The 23794-nt window shown below is 41.0% G+C and overlaps 1 protein-coding gene across 1 annotated transcript in view; it reads right to left on the bottom strand.

Annotated features, from left to right (window-relative positions):
* The window catches only part of me1 (malic enzyme 1, NADP(+)-dependent, cytosolic), a 47637-nt gene that overhangs the window by 22057 nt on the left and 1786 nt on the right, over window positions 1-23794 (bottom strand). Inside the window, exons 2-3 of the mRNA XM_079561772.1 lie at window positions 9390-9523; window positions 7395-7544 (exon numbers count right to left, since the gene is read on the bottom strand). Coding sequence (XP_079417898.1) covers window positions 7395-7544; window positions 9390-9523 — 284 coding nt within the window. The remainder of the gene's footprint in view (window positions 1-7394; window positions 7545-9389; window positions 9524-23794) is intronic.

Here is a 23794-nt window from a genome sequence, read left to right as displayed (position 1 = left end):
ATTTCTGATTTTCAATGAATAATAAAGTTGTCCAGATGCTGCAAATGTAAAAGCTGTTTCAGGGAGTAAAAGACTTTGAAAAGTAAACTAGAAATTAATTTATTGCTGACCTCCAATTATACAGCCAGGTCTTTCAAACTGAAACCGAAACTGACGCCAGCCCAGAACCGGCACCGGAACCAGCTTGGTAAGAATGCAGCTATCAGACTGAAACAAGGCCAAATGTTTCCTTGATCTGCTCTGTATTCAAGCACATCGCCCCACTGAACAGTTAAAAACACAACACTCCAAGTATCTAGATTGATTAACTCATGTCAAAGGCTTTGCATTCTTAGAACTGAGCCAATATTCTGAATAAACAGCGCCTTCTAATGTAAGCACTTGAGAATCAAACACACCGGTCCATAAAAGGGCGGGGTGACTGTTCTGTGGCAGAGAGCTTTTGCTCAATCAAGTAATGAATTATTTAAACAAACAAAGGCCTGATTGAATCTACACTCATGTTTGAGATAAGTAAATCCAAACCTTTATGCCACGTTTTGAGATTACGCAGAACACATACAATACAAGTGTGGGAACGAATGGCTATGATCAGGCTAATGCTACACAGGTTTACTATAACTCAGAGCCAACAGGTTTGATTGGGGAAAAATATGAAAAAGTAGTTTGTTCTTCAATCAATCTATTTTAAAGGAATATAAACGATGAAAGATGGCATGGATATCAATAATAAAACAGTTTTATATATGTGGCAGCTTGAGTAGTTAAAGAGGGGGTATTATGCTTTTTTCAGCCACATAGCACCAGTCTATAGCACACTACAATGATGACGAAACCTTCTGTTGGTCTGTCAATGCAGTAAATTAGAATAACTGCCTTGTATAAAATAACTCTTTCAAAATGGCGGTAGCAAATGACTTGAAATAGGCCTCTGTCTCTTTAAGAACCTCTGACCCTTTCCGACACGCCCCCTCCACACGCTGTCTGTAGCGTCACAACAACACTCTGCTCGTTCTCTGCGTACAGTATTGAAACTACGATCGGTGCATTTTAATTGTTATTGTTGGAAAGGAGCTACTGTTTATCACTGTGTGAACAATGGCCACACAGGATATTTTTTGGAGACGAACTTTCCTTACCGGACGCTTGGAAGGGGCTCTTGCCTGAAAAATAACTGCTGTTTGGAGGCTATCTCTTTGCATCTGCCATGCCCTATGGATCTCTAACTATACCCCCATGGACGACACCAGGATCTGCAGGAGCCCATACGATTCAAAGACGGACATTATCTGTGCAAGTGGACAATGTTTTTTCGAGTTTACCCGTTAGCTTGTTTTAATCGACTACAGCTCATTGTTGATGAAAAGTCTGCAATAAACCACAAATGTGTAAAGCCAGGCTCATTGTGTGATCATCGTAAAGGCTGCTTCAAGTAGTTGCCTGCTTTATTGACGTTATTTGTGCATAATATGCTGCCTGTTTTCAATGAATGTTGTGAAGGTGAAGGTTGTTAGCTTGTCGCGGCTAATAATGCCTTAGCTCCGGGAGAAACCACTCGGCTACGACTCACTGTAGATGAAATGTGAGCAATAAACTACGAAATCAACAAGCCAGGCTCCGTGTGTGATCATCATAAAGGCTGCTTCAAGCAGTTGCCTGTTTTAGTGACGTTTTCAATGCATAATATGCTGCTTGTATTCAGTGAATTTTCCCGTTAGCTTGTCGCGGCTAGCTTGTTAGCTCCGGGAGAAAGCCACTCGGCTATGACCCATTGTAGATGAAATGTGAGCAATAAACTTCCAAATCAACAAGCCAGGCTCCGTGTGTGATCATTGTTAAACGGTTCTTTATGTGTCTGGTGGTTTTATTGACTTTATGTGTGCATATTTCTCGTTTTCACATGATGACTCGAGGTTTAGCTTAGCATTAGCTTTCTCCGGAGGCTCTGTGCATCATCAAGGCCCAGCGCAGAACCAGACACTGAAACAAGTGTTCTTGTCACCGGTTTTAATCCTGGGTGTTTCGGTAACAGAAACACTGATGTGTGTCTTTGTAAAAGTCTGCTGTGGCTCCGGTTCACAACACATGAAGCTAATCCTCCATGATGACTGTTTACATCTTAGGGCTAGACACTGCGGGGAGGGGGTTCTGCTGAGGAGCAGTGGTTGGTTACTCGGCTGGTGACGAAAGGTCGGAGGCGTATCCTGGAGGTTCGAGGCGTTCCCTGAAGGAATCAGGCGTTTTATCCCTAAAATGGCCGCCATCAGAGTTTTTACAGATTACTTGAAAATACGTGAATGTGCCCAGGCAACACTTCAGGCATGGTTTTAATGAGGGAATGACATAATAACATGATGTAAAGCATGAAAAAGTCGATTTTGCATAATACCCCCCCTTTAATACATTACTATAAAGATCTTATCTAGAGTAAGACCCATACAATTTCAAGCAAATTCATTTTTATATCTCCTATGCCAACTGCTTACATAAAGAACCATTGTGTAGGTTTCAAGAGCTGGATGTCTGGAAAACATCATCACAATCCATAATTTTAATCATCATGCTTTCCAAACCACTGCTGCACCTCATCATGGTGCTATGAGGTTGCAAGATTGACTTTAACAATTCTTGCATTACTCTGTAGAGCTACATAAGTTTTATACCTAGATAAGTTTGGGAGTAGTAAAGGTTATAGATAACAAATGAGAAGGGATTGACTGGAGCTGGGGAGAAAACCAGACTGGAATATGTGCTGCTCGAAAGAATGAAGGGAGTGTTCCTTTTCTTTTAAGGAGTAGGTGTTCTGTGCAGTATGAAAGGTTAAGGCATTTAAGGTTATATTTTTTAACTATCTTTCCAAAATAAAAAAAGGTTATGTTTTACACTAGAGTTGACTAAACTAAAACCTAACCATTTAAGCCTTCGACCCTTTGCACGCAGCGTATCCTGCATTGCCCTAAACCTGTGATGAGCCCCATGAGAGTAGCCGCAGCGTGAAAAGACTCCACAATCCCTACTTTGCTTTGACCTGGAAAACCTCCAATCTCCAACATCTGCTCTTGTGGCACTTGGGTCACACAAACACATTTCAGCCGTGACAGGGGCAATAAAAGCATGATATAGATGTATTCAAATTCACAGCCACTTCGAGGGTCGTGAGCCCTGCTGTTGCTGTCATTTGAGGAACGATAACATTGTTAAAGTGCATAGAGCGGGAAGAAACCAAATAGTAGAAGTGGCCAGTATTAATAAAGGAAATAAAACGGCATAGGTCCTGCACCACTTTCAATTTTACAACTATAGCACTGTTACTGGCTGCAAATATGGGGCTACTTTGTCATATTTGTACTATATAAAATACAACGTGCAGTTTCCACATATTAATTATTATTATCGCAGTACTCTTTTCCAGGTTTGCAAATCCACTCATGAGTGATACTGCTACATTTACAGCACTTTGGGATTTTTCAAGAACTACAATCCAGGCTGAGTGATTCACAGACACCAGAAATGGGACATCGGTAAGTCCTTTTTCCACTGGAGACGGGAGAAATATTGCTGTTGTGCACCAAACAAACCATTGGAGACAGTATCGGGGAGAGCAGCCAAAGAGATCTGTGCTCTGTAATTTAGGTCTTTACTGATGGAGACCGTACTGTTGGCCTGAAGAAAACAAAAGTGCTGGAAAATCTAGTTAATACCATTTAGTCACATATTACGTTAGACTGTAAATCCTAATGGTTTTTCTTTGCAAATAAAATTACAGTGCAAATGTTGAAGAGTGTCATCTTCTGTACACAAGCTGCTGAAAAAATGACAAATGAGAGACAGTAAAATATAGATAAGTCACAAAACTAGCAGCACTGACAGAATTTCTGCTCAGTGGGCATGAAGGAAATTATATCCTGCCTCAGATCAACAGATACTAGGAAAACATCAAGACATCCCACAAGTAACCATTTTTCTGCGTATACAACAATAATAACAAAGCTTCTGTGCTTCTAAACTGGACAAAATATTGTTCACTTAATACAAAGAATTAAAGCCAAATGTTCAAGTCAGTTCCTCTAGATCCCACATCTGACTTTTTGTTGTTGTTTCTGGAGTTAAACCAAAATGTCACAACAGAGAAAAGCACACCTACACATCAGCTAAACGTTACGTAATCTACAACCAAAAGGATCCTCGGTGAAAGAAGTATTTGTCCCTCAACTCCTGGTTGCAATTAGGTCACCACAGTCCAACAAGCATGCAGATTAATGGATGCTGTCTTTTTGCAGGGCCCTATAGAGGCTCATCACTCAGTCAACTCGGCTGTGTGTGGGCCTCAATGATGTCACATTAAAATGCCACTAACCTGGGGCATTGGAATTTGAGATGACTTAATTAATGTCATTTCCTCATGTGATTTACATTGTATTCAAACAGACATTGGTTGGGAGTGACTGGTGCTTGTCCCAAGCCAAGTTTTACCAGCCTAGATGTCAAGATGCCAAGATGCGTAGAAGATTCCCCATTGCTCGAGGGACATTGAAGTATGGGGTCAAATTCAGCGGACGTTTCCCTCCCTATTATAATTACCTTACTTCTGCTTTATTGCTTGTTACGAACAAAGAAAAATTAATACTACTCAATGTAAATATCTGCTCGTAAAACCTCCAGTAGACGGTAAGCATTCTGTTATCTGTGGGAATTAGGCTTGTAGGCTGGCAGCCAATAAAAACGATTTATTTGCCTGTTATCACACGGTATAGTATGTCCTATGTGCACTATATTTTGTTATCTACAGACATCCACTCTCTTGTAATACGTAACCTCCCCTATCAGACGTAAGTCAAAGGGTTTTTCAGGATCCCCTCCCTCACCTCGTTCTCATGAAACTGAGCGGATGTCAGCACCACCACATCTCTTGGGAAGTGAAGAATGGCGTGTATACGTTCCAGACTTTGACAGGTAGCTGTTGTTGTGCACACAAGCGCTGAACGTTGAACCTGAACCAGGAATTTACTAATGTCAAGCAAAGATCATCTATCACCATCACTATGATAAATTGGATTCTGTCAGTTTCCCCAGAGCCCCTTGAGGAGTTTGCGTCTTAAAGAGAAAGAGCCATTTATACATTTATTTAGACTCCGGAGAGCAGTGCACCACAGCATTAAGGCAGACACTGCAAATAACTGAAGCAAACCTAATTACTTTAATGCAATAGTTGGGATCGTTTTTCCTTCTACAAAACATTATCATTTATCACCAGTGAGCTCCGAGCTGTCAAACAAAGCACACAACCTACACTTAAGGTGAAAACAAAAACAAACTGGCATGGAGACAGAGTATGTGTCAGTACAATGTGAGCGCTCATGAGCTTAACCACCAATAAAAGTCAGCGTGTGGTGAATGTGCGTCTTTCTCCTTTCTCCCTCCTTCCACTCTCTACCCTGCGCAGAGATCACTGAATCAACCCTGTTTTGACACCTAATAGCGCTTGACATTTGACCCCAGTTACAGAGCACAGTGTTAGGAGTTCAGGCAGATTAGCCATTCAAGTCACAGCTACTGCCACATATAAAGGATTTAAAACTGGAAGCTCATGATTGTACAGTAATCTGCTGCAGTGGTGGTCCAACAGGAAGAGGAATACTACATTTGGGAATATAATTGGGGAAAAATATATCATACAGTGGCAATGGGAGAGGACAGAATAGATATCTTTCACAGGTAGAAGCACTAACAGAGGGCAGCCGGCCTTATCCCCAGAGTACTCTTACAGAAACATCACTCCTGACCCTGCAGCAGCAGCGAATCTTGGCCCAGTGCCCTTTGAGACAGAGGGAGTGAATAAGATGACTCCTTCAGCCTGTGCAGAGAGACTGGGAGAATGCTAAGAATATTTTCCACATAGTTGTTCAGTGCTGGGGGAAAGGGGCTGTTAGGAAATGCATTCAACAGGGAAGCAGAGCCTCCAAGTTTTTAAAGCGCCCAAGGTGAGCATTAAAAGTAATGATCACTGGACACTATTTGAAAACTATACATTACAGGTTACAGGTGCTGTTGAAAACTCACTCACTGATGAAAAAAGAGTATGTTTTTCTGAGATCGACGAAGTGGTGGGTGGGAGCAGGTGTTATATAATTTTATACGGTACAAGAGCAAGGAATTACTTACTGCTCCAGGGCAGATTGCTGGAGAAGTGGCCTATGGCACAGCTCCTCTATATAGTGCCACTTTTTTATGCAAATTCACATTTGTTATTCAAATGTGAGCTTGTCAAATTTGAACCTTTGTAAGTGTAGTAAGGGAGTAACTTTTAGTCATCTATTTTATTTATTTATTTTTGTTAGTGATTAATAGCTTGTTCTCTGAAATAAGTGGATTATACGGCTTTAGATCTTCAAAGCCAGTGGTCCAAGCTATATCTGAAGTGAGGTTAAGAGGCTGTGAAGCCAAAATCAGGGTGGTCTCTTTTCTATCACACTTATTAAAAGAAAAGCTAACACTTGTAGCCACCTGAGTGTAGAGATACAGGTCCAAGTTAAACATGACACAGCCCTGAGTCCTTAACACGAGGGCTGCATCGAGTCCGTCAGACAGAGAAGCCACTTGGCTCTAATGAAGGGGCTGGAGGAAGAGCAGACACGGGAAGAGTTCTGAGTGAGAGAGTCACAGAGCGACTCCTGTTTACATTTGGCCCCAGTTTCAGTAGAAGAGTCTAACAGGAGTCCGGCCAAATCCACTCAAGGTGAACTGATTTCAACAGCTCGCAGTGGTTTTCCTCAAGCTCAGCTGTCTAACCAAACTGCAGCTGCACGGGCTACCACAAAGTACAAATAAGGTTCAGGCATTACAGCAATGCTAAGTAATGCAACCACATGATAAAAAAAAATCATGTGTTTTTTCATGTTTCAAGATGAAAAGATTGAGCCATTTACTGCAGATGTTAAGTCATAATAAAATACAGAGTTACAGACAAATTGATTTGAGATAAGACAGATTAGATTATAGTGGCCTAGTGGCATTGAGGGGTATGTCAAATTGTCAACAGGACAATTTTCCCAACAGACTCTTTGAAGTGTGCTAAATGCTAATAGCCTTATGAGATTTTGGTAGTTATTTCCACATGTAATTACTCAGTCGATCCACACCTGTAATAGAGTTGTTTGTGTCAATGTATTCATTAAAGCTTAAAGCTGTGGAACTTTGACTCTCTAATTTGGACCAATTGGAAACAAACATAGTCGTAAAAGTGTTTGCAGATTGAGTTGGTAGGATGAAAACAGATCTTAAACACAATTAGGCAGTCAAGTACATGCTTAGAATATAGTAAATAAAAACAGATTTTCTTGTAGAAGTATCTATTTGTTTAAGAAACAACAGGAGACAGGGGTTTGACGTCTTACCTGGGTCGCCTGAATATGAGGCCGTATTGCTGGCAGGCGAGGCCCACAGTCGGGGTGTAGATAACAGGCATGAACCGCTCGATGTCTGACGTGAGAACTCTGTAAAACAGCTTCTCGCTGCGGTCCTGCAGCCCCATGAGGAACACATATCTGTGAAAATAAGACCTGTTAATCCCAAACATCTGAGATTGTACACAGCATGGACTATTCAAGTCAGATGTGTAACGCCGTGAGAATGAGATGCAACAGACAAAACAGGTGAAGAAATACTGAGACAGAAAGGAACAGGACCTCAGTAAATCTAAAATTAAGGGGCACTATGATAAATACATATCTTCACATGAAACAAATTAATCTGATGTACCGCCGTATAACAGTACAGATAAACATCTATGAATAAAGAAATTCATGTTAAATCTGCCATAGAGCAGTAATTGCAGTGTTGATTCTAATTTATGTTGAAGTATACAAAGATTCCAATAGCACACTTGACGTCTGAATGGAGATTGACCAGAACCTAACGGTTTCATTTGAATTATTTAATGTTAAGAATGTAGAGCATAGCGTAGAGCAAATCAGAGAAGTTTCCATGAGGAGCACAAGGTGCCTCTTGTTGAGAAGGATAAAAGCACATGTACAGTATAATCTATAGGCCACAGCAGCTGCTCAATATGCTGTGGTGACAGTTTCTCTTAACGGAGGGCCTTTTCATATTGGAGAAAAATTAGCTTCTGCCACAAGTAATTTATCACATGAAGAGCCTGTGTTTCTCCTGAAACACAGAGCTCAATGACTATGTCAGATGTTGTGTCAGATGTGCAGTAGCTTTCATCTCTGTGAAAAAGGATGTATACATGAATGCTGTCTGTGGCTAAGCTTCAGTGCTTTGCTTATCTACATTCTTGGTTCTATCTTAGTTTTTTCTGGGAGTTATTGCCAAAGGCTTGTCAGGCTTTATTTTTGCTGGCAAGCTCATGCTTGTGATCCACACCCAGGAAATGTCTATTTACAGTACACAGTGTTTAACAAAGCAGCATTTATATTTTTATACACCTTTTTATACACCTCAAATGATGCAATCTTCTCAATGATCTCAAAAAGTATGAATGGTAGTCCTGATTCACTCTGTGAGAGTCGCTAAATGTTGTCACTGCTGACTTAAAACTCATTGATTGAAGATGTTTTCCCTTAACCATTAACTTCACATAGTAGCACAATGTATTTTCTTTAGCAAAAACTCTGAACACCCATTTCCTCTGTTGACAAAACAGTTAACTCACTCTATTACCGAAGATCTGAATCAGGCCTGTTTATGTGGACTAATTCGTCACAATGATATGGAACCACACAAAACTAGGGGGGTAAAAAAATGCAAAGATTGATAATTTAAAATCAGAGACAATGTCCAGCATTAACTAAGATCAGAGTGCAAAGACTGTATGTAAACACAACCTGCATGATTGTCATAAGCTGCAGAGCACTCTCAGTACTTGGACAGATTGTCTGTCAGTGACACTGATAGGGTACGGGAACGACTCATAATCACTGTTTTTAATGTGGTGAGGTTGCTATGATGGTAAATTAGGCAGCTGTTCTGTTGACTCTTACCTCTATCAAACAGAGTGGAGCCATTTCTCACATCAAGGGCGACATCAGCCATGATGGGTTTTTCAACATCTCATTTAAAACCCATGCTTCTTACCTAACTACACTTGAGATCAAAGAAACCAGATTGAGATTTCAGCATTTGACATTTGATCCTAACAGCCAAAGCCACTAATCTAATGAACCATGCTGAGCCAGGCTGAAGTTTTCCTTTGCTCACTGTGGATCGTTATAAAAACATTTGGAGATATGGGAGCGTAGGGAGGCGATGCAGAGGAGGCCTGCTCAAGTACAATATATAGAGCTAAGAGATAAATGTAAATCTCAAGGAATTGAGAATTCCTACTTTGAATAATTAAATCCTAACTTATGGAGGAAAACTGGAATCACCTGTCTAGCTCATCTCTCTTCATGTCGTAGTTCTTGAGCACCCGCAGCAGCTGGACGTCCTGGCTGATGAAGCAGGGCGGCAGCAGGCCATGGATCCCCAGCTGCTGACGCTCCTCCAGAGAGAAGGCCATACCCTGCAAAACATGTATACGTTATAATCTTTTTCAGAAATTAATTACAACCTTTGCTGGTTGAAACTAAAAAGAAGCAGAAGAAACAGATGACAGCAATATGTGATGACTTGATGATTCGCGTAGAGCAAAACTTCTGCTCTTGTTGGGTGTTCTGGTCTGTACTAACAGTGAGTGCAAAGATCAAGAAACAGTAGTAGTAAGTAAGTAAGTAGTAGTGCTTTATTTGTCATTGTACAACCGTACAACGAAATTGTGTTCAGAACGCGCCACCATTATTCTCCAGTGAATGTCCATTAGCCAGGACAATAGTAGGGACTGAAGGGAGCTTAGCTTAGCCGGATACCTCCTTTTTTGTCTTGTTTTTAATTTCCTGTAGCACCTCTTGTGATGCCTCCACTGTGCTGCAGTGACACTAGAGCAGTGGTTCTTAGACTTTTCAAACTATCTCAAATATGCCTTGCAGGAACCACCTCATTTGACTTTATTATTGACTAATCTTGTAATGTAAACTAATTTTAAACATTGCATTGCTGTATCTCTCGTGTTGTTATTGGCGATGCTGCAACCATATTCAAGAACATTGTTTAAACTTTGAACTCGTGAAAACATTGGCCAGACCTTTTAGTTCCAACAATCCTGACAGATGATAGAAGAAGCATGTCAAATATGTCGCCGATGTTTGCTCTCAGAGGGGCTCGGTGTGGACGATCAGAGGGCTGCTGTTTGCTCACATTTCAGTGTGATTTCCATCATCAATGCTCATGAACAGAGCACACAGAAGACTAACAAACCTGCACCACTTTCCTTGATCTTTACAATGACCTTTAGTCTCTTAACCCCTGACCTGTCAAATATTGAAGACACACACTTTGTCTCAGTTAAAGTTATTGGTCTGAACTATTCTTGGCACAAATTCAGATAAAATCTTTGGTGAGTGTGCCGAACATTTTCATCTGACATAAACCGTCATTTTCTCTCACCCTAGAGTTAAGGACAATGGACCCATGACCTAATGATGAAAGTCTGTACTTTACCAGTCTGAAATGTACGGAAACACAATCTTCTGTTTTTTGAGGAGCCAGCTGTTCATCGCTGTCTCTGTTTAAAAAGGCCTTGAGCCCAACGCACCAGAGCTCAGCTGTCTGGAGACTGGGACGGACATGAGAGAGAAAAGTCTCTTAAAATACACGAGGCCATCTATAAAACAAGTCGCTGACTCACCCTGCTCTTTCATTAGCTGAGATACACGCACACTACTGTTTACTAGACGTTTGACTTTCCCTTTTTGGCCATTTTTTGACACGGTCTGCCCTAAATAACCCCAGAGGAACACACACATCGGTGAAAACAGCCATTCAAGTCTGTCATTACAAAAGGCATTCTTTATCAGGCTCATTTCTGGGAATAGCTGTCTGTACATCTACAAAACTATCAATTCAGCAACAGGAGAAAAGTGATTGAAGTATGTAAATATAAAAACATATACATTACTGAAGGCATTCCTCATTAGAAGTAATTAACCACATTTTTGGATGCGTGAATAGCGCCATGTGATAATGAACAAATGAATGCCCCATCCATTGACTTCCGCACAAATCCCCAATTAGCATTCAACACAAAGAGCATGTTTTTTAGCCCTATAGATGGGAAAGCCTTGGTCCGCGCAGTGGCTGAAGATATGGCTGGTTGGTTCCAATGGCACTGGTCAGGAGGAGTAGGGAAATGCAGCGGGTGTTTGAGATTAGGGGCGGTCATGGTTGGCAGGTTTTTGGCAGTGGTATCATGGGACTTTTGTTTGTGACTGATGATGGCTGAGTTTATTTTTGCACTTTAGGTTATGTACTGTACCATCCCAAAATGTTCTGTTTCAAATATATCCTTAGAAAAATAGAAATGAGAATAGAAAGACTGTCACTGTTAACCTCTCACCTTCCGCCTAAACCAGGTGCTTTTTCTCTAGTTCGGCTCCACAATCTAAAAGCTTTTCAACTAGAGAGTAACGTAATGCCTCATGTGAAAGACAAAAGTGTTTTCGTCTCTTTTTGACGCTTTTTGTGTCATGTTTATGTAACTTTTTGTGGCTTTTTTGTGGCTTTTTCTAGTACTTTTTTGTCATGTTATCGCCACGTTTTTGTCACATTTTCGTCATGTTTTTGTCACTTTTTTGTCATGTTATCGCCACGTTTTTGTTGCGTTTCTATCCTAATTTTTGGCACTTTTTTGGTGCAAAATTAAACTGTTGTGTTGTCACATTCAATCAAATCAGCTCTTAGAACAGTAATTTAAGCGGGGTTTTAAAAAATAAAATACTTGAGTTAGTGTCCAGACCAATGTATTCTGAAGTTTAATAGACTTTTGAACAACGCTTGGAACAAACATGATGGATTTTTTTTTATGTGGCTGTTCGTGTACAGTAACTAAAGTGACAGACAGCCATACGTCGACACCCAGTGCTCCCGAAAGTGCACCACACGGCTCATGGGGCCAGCCTGTGCCCCTGCATGTTTGTTTGTCTTAATACAAGGATTCCCATGTCCGACTGCTGTAATACTGTCCCGTTGTGAGCCTTGAGCGGCACGAGGCAGGACAAGCCTTTAGAGAGCTTCCACATGTCCCAGACCACATCTAAAGTCCCGCACCCAGCGCCAACACATGGGACGTCCGCAGCCCCATGTCCCACAGCAGCGGCAACAAGCCCAACCTGTAATCTGAGCAGAGGGCAGTGCCATCCCTTAACCTCGGTTTGCAGCCATGCCCACCCCAAAACACCCAGGGCAGAGGAAACTGGTCATTTGCCTTCCAGATGGTCAAACAAGATAACATGAAAGTGCTTTGAATCTGATAGAATGCATTTAGTTCATACCAGAGGTCTATGGGGGGAAAGAGCTCGAAAGCTAAACAGTGTTCAGTCAGGCTTTTAATTTTCACGAGCCACAGACACTCCCTTCATTACAGTCGTCTCCTCTGAAGCCAACAAGTTAAATTCTTTACAACGCTGTTTGTTTTACTTCATCCCCAGTAATAGGCACTTCATGTTCATTATTAGCACATGTCAGAATGCATCACACCCAAAGTAATTTACACAGTATTACAATATAACAATAGGATGGTAAATGTACTTTTTGGTTTTGTCACATTTACTTGTGATTTAGTATTAGCTTAGTCATGTGACGCTACTTTATACTGAGTCTGTTTTGTCAAAAGAGTCTTCAAGTCTCTCGGGATTATGAAGAGGTGGCAGAAACTTCTCTGCTCACTCATCTGTCCTCATCCGTCCCCTCTTCTGCACAAAGCCCTGTCACAGTTGGATTCCCATGTGTTGTTTAAAATACATCTCTAAGTGTCATGCCCTTATACTCTGAACAAGCTCCATTGAGAGTGCCCGGGTTTAACACAACACCAAGTCCCCCCCGTCTCAACCACAATCCCCCAGCAGCACTGGGACAAAGGCCTACAGGTCCTGAACACTTTTATCCGTCCTGGGACAGACGTGTGTGGTCAGTTCTCCATTCAGTTCCACTCACAAAAAGGGACAGGAAGGCCCCCTAACCTGTTTATGAGCTTAAGCACTTTGAGAAACTCGGTAACACAGGCATGTAAAACACAATACAAGTGTCAGCCATTATTGTTGTTAAAGCACTTGACTGACGAGAAAATTGCTACATTGGGGGGGGGGGGGATTTTGATTGGCTGTTCCCGATATGCACTGCCGATATTTTTGGGTATCATCATGTGTATGATACTTCTAAACTGCAAAATGTGTCAGTGTTGAAGTATGATCTGAGCCTCTGAGGTGTACAAACTTGTCACCGATTTCCACCGCGATGTTTCTCTTCTTGCCTGAGGTCTAGGATGTTTTGGGAGGGCTCATTTTAAGGCTCTGACTGACTCTTTCCAATGCAAAACACAAGGAGTCTCATCACGTTAGGTACCAGCCAAAATATTGGTAAACCTCTATAGCTAAATATGAAACCAAACCTATCCAGGACACATTTTTACTCATTACGGTGTTGCTAAGGCTTTACAAAAGTCAAATGTATAGCCAGTGAAATACAGCATAAAGAGTGCTTGTGGTTGTCTCCAAAACCTTTGATTAAGATATGATAAAGAGAGGGAAACACCTTTAATGAGGTGATAATGACTCTAAAGATGACAGAGGTACATCATAAAAGCAATACAGGCACAGCACTTCACTTAGACAGAAAGCTATATTTAAGCAGGACTGTGAGAAAGTCTTCTACAGTGGTGGTTTTCATCCTGCAATATTATACCATAGCAGGCCAAATGAATCTGGATCCACTTGTGCTGGTGATGTCAGTGCACCATAGCAGCTGACCAAACAAGGAGCAGAGCAGTACTAATGCTAGCACAACCAGCGTGCCTTAACCTGCTCTGGTAGACAAGTGGTTTTAATATACAAATGCAATAAAGCACAAGGGAAATGAGTAATAGGGTGGGGATTTCTTTTGTCTAGTCTTCAAAGATGATGGCATTGTACCTAACTCCTCATTTATGTATGATAAGCACATGTAAGAACTGCAAAGTCATGCAGCTGAAGAAGTCTAAGTGAGTTCACTGACCAGACCTGCAGACGTGCAGCACACGAAGGAAAGGCTGATTCATCCTCAGTGTCTTTACATAGTGATCCGGGATTCACTGTTAATAAACACAGACAGCAGGCACAAACTCATGCCCGCACTCAGTAGTGAGAAGGAGAAGTTCCCAGTGGTTGGTGATAAAGGTCTTTGTTTTGTGCAAACAAAAATTATCTTGTTATTGTTTTTTTTGCTTTGTGCAAATAATAGTAATACCAGCAGTATAAGGCATAATTTGAAGGTTAGAAGTTATGGTGTAAAAACATGATGAGTCATAATGGGGGAAAAAAAGAAAGAAAGTGGTAGTGATAGCTCTATGAGAAAATGCTGAAGCATAGCACTTCACACTCAACACACAGAATTAGAGTACTGCTTCTTCCTCTGAAAGAATGTTGAAATAAATCTTAGTATCTTCTCATTGAGACAATTACATAAGCTATAGGTAAAAACTTGCCCTTAAACCTGATTTAATACATGGCTTAGTCGTGACCCGGTGTGATCTTGCTGCCCGATCCAAGAGCCACACATGACTCCTTACTGTGGAGAAGCACAATAAGAGTGTTTGATCATTCGCGGCATGTGTGTCTAGACGCTGTAAAAACAGCTGTTGGGGGTAAGTGAGTGGACAACACAGTGGAGTGACAGATTTATCCCACAGTTATCACAGTGGCTCAGAACCCAAAGATGAGCCAAACAGTGGACTGCACAGCCAGAAGATAACAATGAAAACGCGGGAAAATACAGGACGTCCCACAGCTGGAGGTAGGGGTCAGGCAAAAACAAACTCCGATCAGTGCACTGGCTTCTGCTCATGGAGGGAGTTCTGAGATGAGACTGTGCTGTTTGGACTCTGTGAATGTCAAATAAGTCTGGAAGATTAAATCACAGAGAAAGGTAATAGAATAAAGATATTGTAGAGTGACTTACCAAATGTACTTTCCCTCTTTGTTATTTCAGTGAGAGCAGGTCACCGTTTTGCTCTAAATATGACCCTAACGAATCACTTTTGAAGGTGGGGGAGGGCACCCACTGACACACTGCTATGAAAACATAGCTGACCTTCATGGGCTATTCCAGTATGGACAGAGCACAAAACATTTCTTTGCTCTCCTGTTGAACTAAAGCATTGAACATTCTTAAGTTAAAGAGAATCTTTTAAATACAGTTCATGAACATAACTACAATAGCTGTGTAGTGGGAGTGAAGATTTGTAAATGTGCGATGCGTCGATACATTTGTTTAAAAATTGCTTCTGGCCGCTCTTGTTAATATAGAAATCACCTAAACTGAACTACAAAAAGAGGAGTACATAGATAACTTCCCTAAATCAGTTGTTAAAAAACGGAAAAGGCAAAGCAGATTCTTAAGTCTCATTTTGTTGTTAACATTGTAACATAAACTTCAAAAGAATGCAGAAATGATTTAAATGATTGAAACACTATCCATCAAGGCAACACGCATGTGATTTTTGTTTTAGTGCAACACTAGGCCTGTCACGATAACAACATTTACAGTTTGCTATACTGAGGCAGAAAATGTCTCGATAAGCGATATTATTAAGGACCATTTTGTGGCATCAAAACTAACTCTAAAGCATAACAATGACAATACACATCAGTTCTAAATGTACCTAACCACATATTAAAGACTCGATGCATGTCATTTTATACTCGCTACTGCCACCGCAGGTCTTACATGTAGCTGCACTTTCTATATTAAAGGAAGATTCCAGGATTTTTGACATAGGGCCTCATTTACTAATTTGAACCATTTTGTATTTAAAATAACTTTTATTTGAGCAGCATCAGCTTCATGGTTGTATAAGCTATGCGGTGGCGGAGTGATCTGATAGAAGATAGTCCCTCAAAATGCGATCATTCATGAGATGCAAGGTCAGTTATATTCCAAAAATGATTCTATCGACACAGACATTTATATGGTTAGTCTGGCGTTATAAGTGATTTGCCTCAGATGCACTGTGGAGCGGGTCAGACTGTTTTTAATGCAGGCTCGCTGATACCGTAGAAATGCGCTAGCCTTGCACTAGCCTAGCACCACGAAACTCTTCAAATACAAGAACTGCATGAATTATGAAAATATCTCCAGAAATCAGCAACACTCTGGATAACTAGGAAAGGAGGCCCTATGTCAAAAATCCTGAAATATCCCTTTAAGCTTGTGCATGACTTCCGAAGTAACACCTTTTGGAGTGACAGAGCAGGATTTTAGAGGCAGTTGTGGTGAAAAGGTCTGGGATCATTCTACACATTAGGACATTGCTAGAGTATGTAGGGGGAGGAAAATACATCATCTTCACATTTTTAAACTCCATCTATTCCCTTTAAATAACACACGTGTGGAACACACAAGTGGAAACAAATTTAGCGTTTTTGCATTCGATTGACATCAGTGAAAATTAAAGTACTACAGAGAAATATGTGGAAAACTGCTAATAAATGTACAGATGATAAATATTGATCCCAAGAATAAATAGTTTATCTTTCATTATCAAATGATAAGTCGATACATCGTGACAGCCCTATGCAGATATCTAACAGATATTGAGCATGTCAGATCTTCAAAAAACCAGGTCACATGCTCTTTGTCAGCAGTTTGTAGCAGGAAGGTAGAGCAGATGTAAACGTAGGCTGATGATAAACAGGCAAGGAGAATAATGCGGCCTGCACATCTAACAAAGTCTGTCAACGTAAAACAAATGTGGATAGAAACAAACTTTCATCAATTGCCTTTAAATCTCCTCTCCCTGCAATGACAGTTAGAATTTTATAATCTAGACAACAGAAAGCAAAGAGAGATGACAGGCAGACCTTTGAATACTGGCCTGTTGAGCGTAGGGCCTGTGCTAACTCCACTCACTTCTGTGACATCTCAATACAGTGCAAGTGCAGCACAAACCACAAAGTTCTCCCAAGAGTCTGCTAATTGTGCTCAGTGAGTGAGGGGAACATTTGTATTTATGGGCTTGGCTCGCTGCCCGCAGGTGGAGAGAGAAAAATACTATTTGGTTTGAATGTGCATGAGCTGAATTGTACAAATTGGGGTGTGTAAGCGAGTGCATGTGTGTGTGTGTCCACTTGAAGCATTTAGGGACGAAGCTGAAACAGGCCAGAGCAAAGCAAAAGTTCGCTCTGTTGGAAATTCCATTACAAACAGCCTCAATTAATCTCCTGGTTCAGCTCAAATGGCAACATTGTGCCAAGCGCTGCACAGACCAACAAGAAAAAGAAAGGGCATGCCATTTTAGTTTCACTCATTCATTCAACATTCCAACATAAGTGGGTGTCTAAATACAGCAACGACACACATGGGAACTGGATATGGCATTGCTTTTCAACCACATGATTTATAATGTAGTGTTTGGCATTTATGCATGGGTACGATTTAATTATTCTGAACTTGAATAGGCAAAATATACAGTTTAATATCTTGGGTTGTTATTCCCATCTAGTTATTTTTCTTAAAAACTTAAAATAATCAAACAGGTTTTACCGTTTTGTAACAGGGTATTGAATTTCCCACACACCTAAACTTTTGTGAATGTTCAAAAACAGAACAAATTGCACAACTATTGCTTTTGCATTTATATCCTGTATGTGACCTGTGTGTACTGTCACTAATTGCAATTAAATGTAGGATTTTTTCAGACTGCTACATAACACAATTCAAGGTCAGCTGCAAACTCTTCGATAACAGAATACTGTTGCTCATAATGCATCTGCTGCGCGCCTGCATCTGTACGTTATTGTCTTTGTTTACTCATTTCCTTTTTCTCCTTGCAGCAAAACATGCGGTGGGTTGTATGCGGCTCAGAGTCAATGAGAGACAGCCCATTATCTGCTGCCATGTTTGAGAGGGCTGTGATAGACAGGCCTGCACTGCGTCCTATAGAGGGGCCAGAGGGGGACAAGGCAGAAGACCACCTGCAGCGAGCAAAGACAAAGCTTCATTCAGCTCAAAAGACAAGGACCTGTGGAAGAGGATCTCGGAAACATGCAATAATCAAAACGATACATCTTACAAAAATATGCTACCCCTCTCCGCCCCCAAAAAAGGAAACAATAAAACACTAATCCCAATGTTTTCCATTAACTATGCAACACATCCTTCCTGCACTATACAATCTCTAGTAATAATACTGTAAGTCGTACAATGTTCATGTTAAAAAAGAGCATCAGTTTTAATAATCAGATAATCAAGTGACAACAAAAAGCTTATTGGGTCAATGAGTTCAACCAATATTTGTCTATGTGTCATGCACTCATGCTGATATGTGTGTGCTTTTAGGGGGTTAAACAGATTGACTATTGTGTCCAAATCCTGTTGCTCTTCTTTCTAAAGAGCATCTGTTTCCTGCTAAAGTGGCAGCGTAAAACAGGGTTCAGAAGGATTGGCCTGTGGAAAAGCCCTTTAAATCCATCCCTTCCTCTCAGGAGAAAGAGAAAGAGCACACATCAGCTCCTGTCTCTCTCTTGTCAGGAGCCTGCGGCCTGACGCAGCTTTTCCCATTCAATACCTCTCAACAAATAGGCCACGTGTGTGGCCAGCACGGCTGGCATGTTGGTCATTGCTCTACAACAATACAGAAATGTCATTTTCAGAGCCAAATACCACTGGAATATTCAAACATTTGATCAAGGAAATTGCAATTCTCATCTTGGAAAAATGATGACTATTGATTAAAAGCAACGATTGAGCTGTGGATTTCAGTTTGTTTGATGTAAATTACAGCATGGCTAATATCAGAGAGCTAAGTGCCCCTCATCATGACGGTCCATTAGGAAAGGAATGAGGGATTTGGTTTGTACGGGAACAAGACCATGACGTTATGTGGCTAGAATCAGTGGCCAGATCGGTAAAGTCGGAATCAGCCAGAAAGCACAAAATGGTATGAAATAAAAAAGTTGAAAGGCTGAAGGGGATCCTGCATTTTTATAGAATCAACACAAAAATAATACCAGTCAGAGATGATTCAACATTTTTTTGAGTGGTAACAGCATCCTATTTATCATGAGCTGGTTCACATTATAACCCAGTCTCACACCGCAGCAACCCTAAAGCTTTGAAGCGACCAAAGACCTCTTCTTAAATTCCTCATCCTAAGCAAATATGCAAACGCTGGCTCCTTAAATCAGGAGGTGTCAACTTGTGAATGTACAGACACACTTGTTGGTCAAAGAGCGTTGAAAACCGCGGGGCTGTTGACTCTGGGGCGGAGGGCGGAGGCAGGGGACATGCAGGAGCTCTTCAAACGTAAATCCCCTAAGGTAGGGGTTTTTCACGCGGCCAGCAGGTCCCTCAGGAGCCAGAGTGCTGCTGGGAAACCTGGCCAAGTCCATGGAGATAACAGCAGGAAAGAAACTGGGTTGCACAACAGGAGAATAGAAAAGGCTTTACTCAGTCATTGCAAGGTAGATTTTCTCATTGTTGTTTTGGAAAATTGCAAAAGCTTAAGTGCTTCCATTAACTTGGATAACATCAAAAACAAGTCCCTGAACTAAACGATGCACAAACCCCTCCAGCTCTTTCCCTTATCCCTTTAAGTGCCTTGCATTGAACCATCATAAACCCTGTCCATCTTCTGAGCATTAGCCATCTCCTCTAACAAAGATGAAGCCATTTGTTCGTCATACCTGGACCATGCTGTGGAGCACTGAACTGAAACACAAGCCTAAAATGATCTGTGCAGAGAAGACCAGACCACCAGCTCTCCAGACAAAAGTGGCATTGAGGCGAGGAGGAGGGGAGAGAGGTGGGATGCTTGGGATGAGACTCCTGACTCTAGTGTAATGGTTTTTTCCCTGTTGTGCTGTTCAAATAAACCACAAAGGACAGCTCAAGTTGCATGCATTTTAATTGAGTTGGCAAACACAAGTAAATGCTCTTTTCGGGTCTTTATTTTTTACAGCGTAACATGTGTTCCTCTGTCCTGGGAGCTGCTGAAAGTTAGTGGGTGGTTATTGAAGGGGAACTGGGGTGATGCACTGGGCTGTCACAGGAATGCCTGTGCGTGAGGTCTGACAAAAACACCTGGTCACATGCACCTGATCAGTGCTCATACTCTGAGGGTCACCAAGTAAAGGACATTGACAAGTGCAGCTGCTCTGCATTAGGACAGAACAGAGAAACAGTTGTACAGCTTTTGGGGTTTGGTTTAACTACAGTCAGTGAAAGAAACTCACAACATTACAATGATATTGAAAAGAGCATCTTCACATTTTGATATATTGGTTGGTTATATTATTTGCCTTGACAATCACCTCCATCTATTGCACAAAACTAAGCTGTACATGAAAAAAAAATGAAATGAAATCATTCCAATAAAACCCCTTTTTTCCTACACAAAGGATTTGTCATGCACATAAATCTAAATCATATTAAGCTAGATTTGTTTCTTGATATTTGTTTGTTCAGCTTTGTTTCTATTCAAATAAACATGAAAACTGGAGAGAATGATGTAGAAAATCATTATGATTAAGGCCAAGAGTGAATCTGTATAATGTCTTCCAGTTGCGAGGCATTAGGCTGTTGTCATTGCATCCTCAACTGTAAATCATCCAAGTTTCCAAGCGCGTTATTTATATCCCAAACTGTTGTTATGACACGAGTGAAAGGATTTGATTGCTCTGGGGTCAACTCGTAAAATTGGCACGGAAATTTGGCATAAAGGAAAATCGATAGATAATAGGATTATCTTATCTCTTAATCCCCACCCTGAACCGAGCGCATTTCCTCAAGTTTGGCTTTGCCCAAATCTAAAAGTTTCTTGAAAAAAGTGTCAAAATAGCGACAAAAAAGAGACACAAACAAAAATGCAACAAAAAAGGCAAAAAAAAAGAGCAACAGAAAAAAGTGACAAAAAAGTGACAAAAAAGTGACGAAAATGTGACAAAAAAGTGACGAAAATGTGACAAAAAAGTGACAAAAAAGTGACGAAAATGTGACAAAAATATGACGAAAAAATTTCACCATAGCATGATAAACCAACAAAATTACCAACAAATTTTATGTAAAATAGTTAGCGTCCGTACTGTTGTTCACAATTGGTGGGTCATGATTTTGAGTGTCTTGTTAGCCTTTGCCAAAAAATAAATGGTAAAAAAAATGGACTCAACTTATAACTTTTCTTCCTTGATCAGGCCCAAAGTGCTTTACAGTGAGTTTTTGATAGTCTTCCTCTTGATAGAATTAAGATTTTGGAGGAAAACAAACAACAACAAATTTCTGGTGGCACTTGCTGCACATCTCCTTCCTTTGGTCACTGACAGGTCAATTAAAAGGCCATCCTTGATTGGTTTGCGAGGAGTGTTTGTAGAGAGCGTGTTGTTGTTTTTCAAAGGCTGAGCAGCAGAACCGCGTCAGAGCGTCCATTGCACAGATGCCTCATTAATGTGTGATCAAGCACAGACAGAGACAGGTCTGTGGAGCCGGGCCAACACACTCTCCTCCACAGAGGGACCATTCTGCACCGCTCTCCCCACTCTTTATTGCACCCTAACCCACCTATAATATCCGGTACGCGGCCTCAGCATGCTCAAGAGGGGGAGCATTTGAGCATTTTAACCAAAGTATGAGTTTGGGTGTGGAGATTAACAGGATATCGAGACCTGTGGATGTGAGGACGGCCAGCTTTTTGCACTTTTGCATCCTTCGGCTTCAATTAGCCGGCTGTGCTGGGTCTGGCTCCTGTTGAAGGCGTAGTGGGCCTGCTGAGTGAGGTAAACACACCTCATCCCCAGGGCTCAGTCAAATCAGAAGGAGGCCAACAATACACAACAAGTCCGACCACAGGCGCCTGCCTGTGTGAGCCGCTAACGCGCTTCAGAGGCCATTTCCTATCTTCTACTCCAATTTCCTTGGTCCGGTTCACACATACGCCCGACAGAGGATGGTTCTCTTGGGCGTATAAGAAACCTTTTCTCTCTGGCAGCGCGTTTGAGTTTGGAGTCATTTTGAGAAGGACAAGCTGATTAGACACAGCAACATATTGAGATCAACAAAGTAATGTTTACCCTCAGGCTAAACCACTAAAAATGTTACTCCAGTGTAGGCTTTCATTAATGTCTTCTTACATCCAGACATTTGGGCTCATTCCATAGTTCAAAATGCTGGTACACAATAATAAATACACACTATTGGGAAAACAGCTAATCTGAGACACATCACAGAAAAAGGTTTCAGGATCAGTGTTCAGTTATCATTTTTGCCATCTTACAAAACCTAATTTTCCAAAGCAATGTAGCAAAAGAAATGGTTGGAATGGATTTATATGGATTTCCAACATGCATGTGGCTTGAAATCCATACACAATGAATAACAAAGATTTGTGGGTTCTATTGAGCTTCAGAAGGCCACCCTAAGCCCAAATAAAGACAATATGTACTAGCAGCTTAACTCCCTGACCTTGAATCATGTTCAGTGTCAGGAGCTGTCGACTACTCATACTCTACATGGATTTGGGTCAACCAATCTAACCCTCCTTGTGAACCCGGCTGTACACTGGGCCTATTCAGAGCCCCCAAGTGTAAATTGAGATGTAAACAAACAGTTTTCTAGAGCGGGTTTAACTCTAATGGCCTCCTGATTGACCTGTACCACTAACAGACATCCACTCAGTTTAAGGGAGTGGTTAAATTAGTTCATATAGGATTGACTAAAAGCTTCACAGTTGGGCAACATTATGTCTAAATTGAATTAGGCTACATGCCACTGGAATTGCCACACATGGTAAGTCTATGTACTACCCACAACACAGAAACATGGCAGAAGGCTTAGAAGGGGAAAGTGTAATGTGAGTGTCACAAGAGAACTGGACACGCCCCTTGTAAAGGCATTACTTTTTTTTTAACAGCCATTGATCGACAGAGGATGTTGTCCCTCTCCTCTGACTGCTACTGCAACAAAATTATTTTTAACAATGCAGTTTACTTTAGAAGAGAACACATTGAAAACGTAACAAGATATGGAGCAAAATACTTCCCTCCTATGGAGTAGTACTACAATGAGTTCTCAGACCAGTCGAATCCAGTTGATAGTTAGTTTTAATGTGATAGTGATTGCCTGAATAACTGATACACAGAATGCATAACACGTCTGTTATTAAATTACTAAATTGACTGTGTTTAATGCAATTATCACTGTAAAATGTGATCTCTGATGTTGATTTCAATTTTTTTCACTTAATCTAATTTCCTTCTTGCATGAACCTAATCAAAACCTGTATGAAAACAAACATACAGAGATGTCCCATGTGAGCAGATCTCTGGGGTGGGGTCATTAAGTGCCAAACAACTGCCACTCTGTATGGACCTCTCTAAACTCCTGAGTCCTGTTTGAACTCCTCTGGTCACCTTATCAGTGCTGCCACCAGTCCATTCATCAGCTCCATCCGCTGTGGTTAATTTGATCACATTTCAACATGCTTTAACAACGACCGCAGAAAAGACATGACGATGTTGGCTTGTGTTGATGGCTCGGAGGCAACAAAAGTCATGAGTTTGTTTGCTTGTTTGTTTATTACTACTGGAAAAACTGGAGTACATGTTGCTGTTTCCACGTGTGCCTGTCCTGGACCGTGGCCACATGTTGTGCTTCCTATCTTTTGTAACTTATATTGTTGAAAATGTTATCAATTATGTAAAAAAAAGGTGTTTAGACA

Source organism: Gobius niger (assembly GCF_951799975.1).
Source record: "Gobius niger genome assembly, chromosome: 8".
Taxonomy (NCBI): Eukaryota; Metazoa; Chordata; class Actinopteri; order Gobiiformes; family Gobiidae; genus Gobius; species Gobius niger.
The sequence above is the reverse complement of the archived record's forward strand: the minus strand, read 5'-3'. Positions and strand labels throughout refer to the sequence as shown.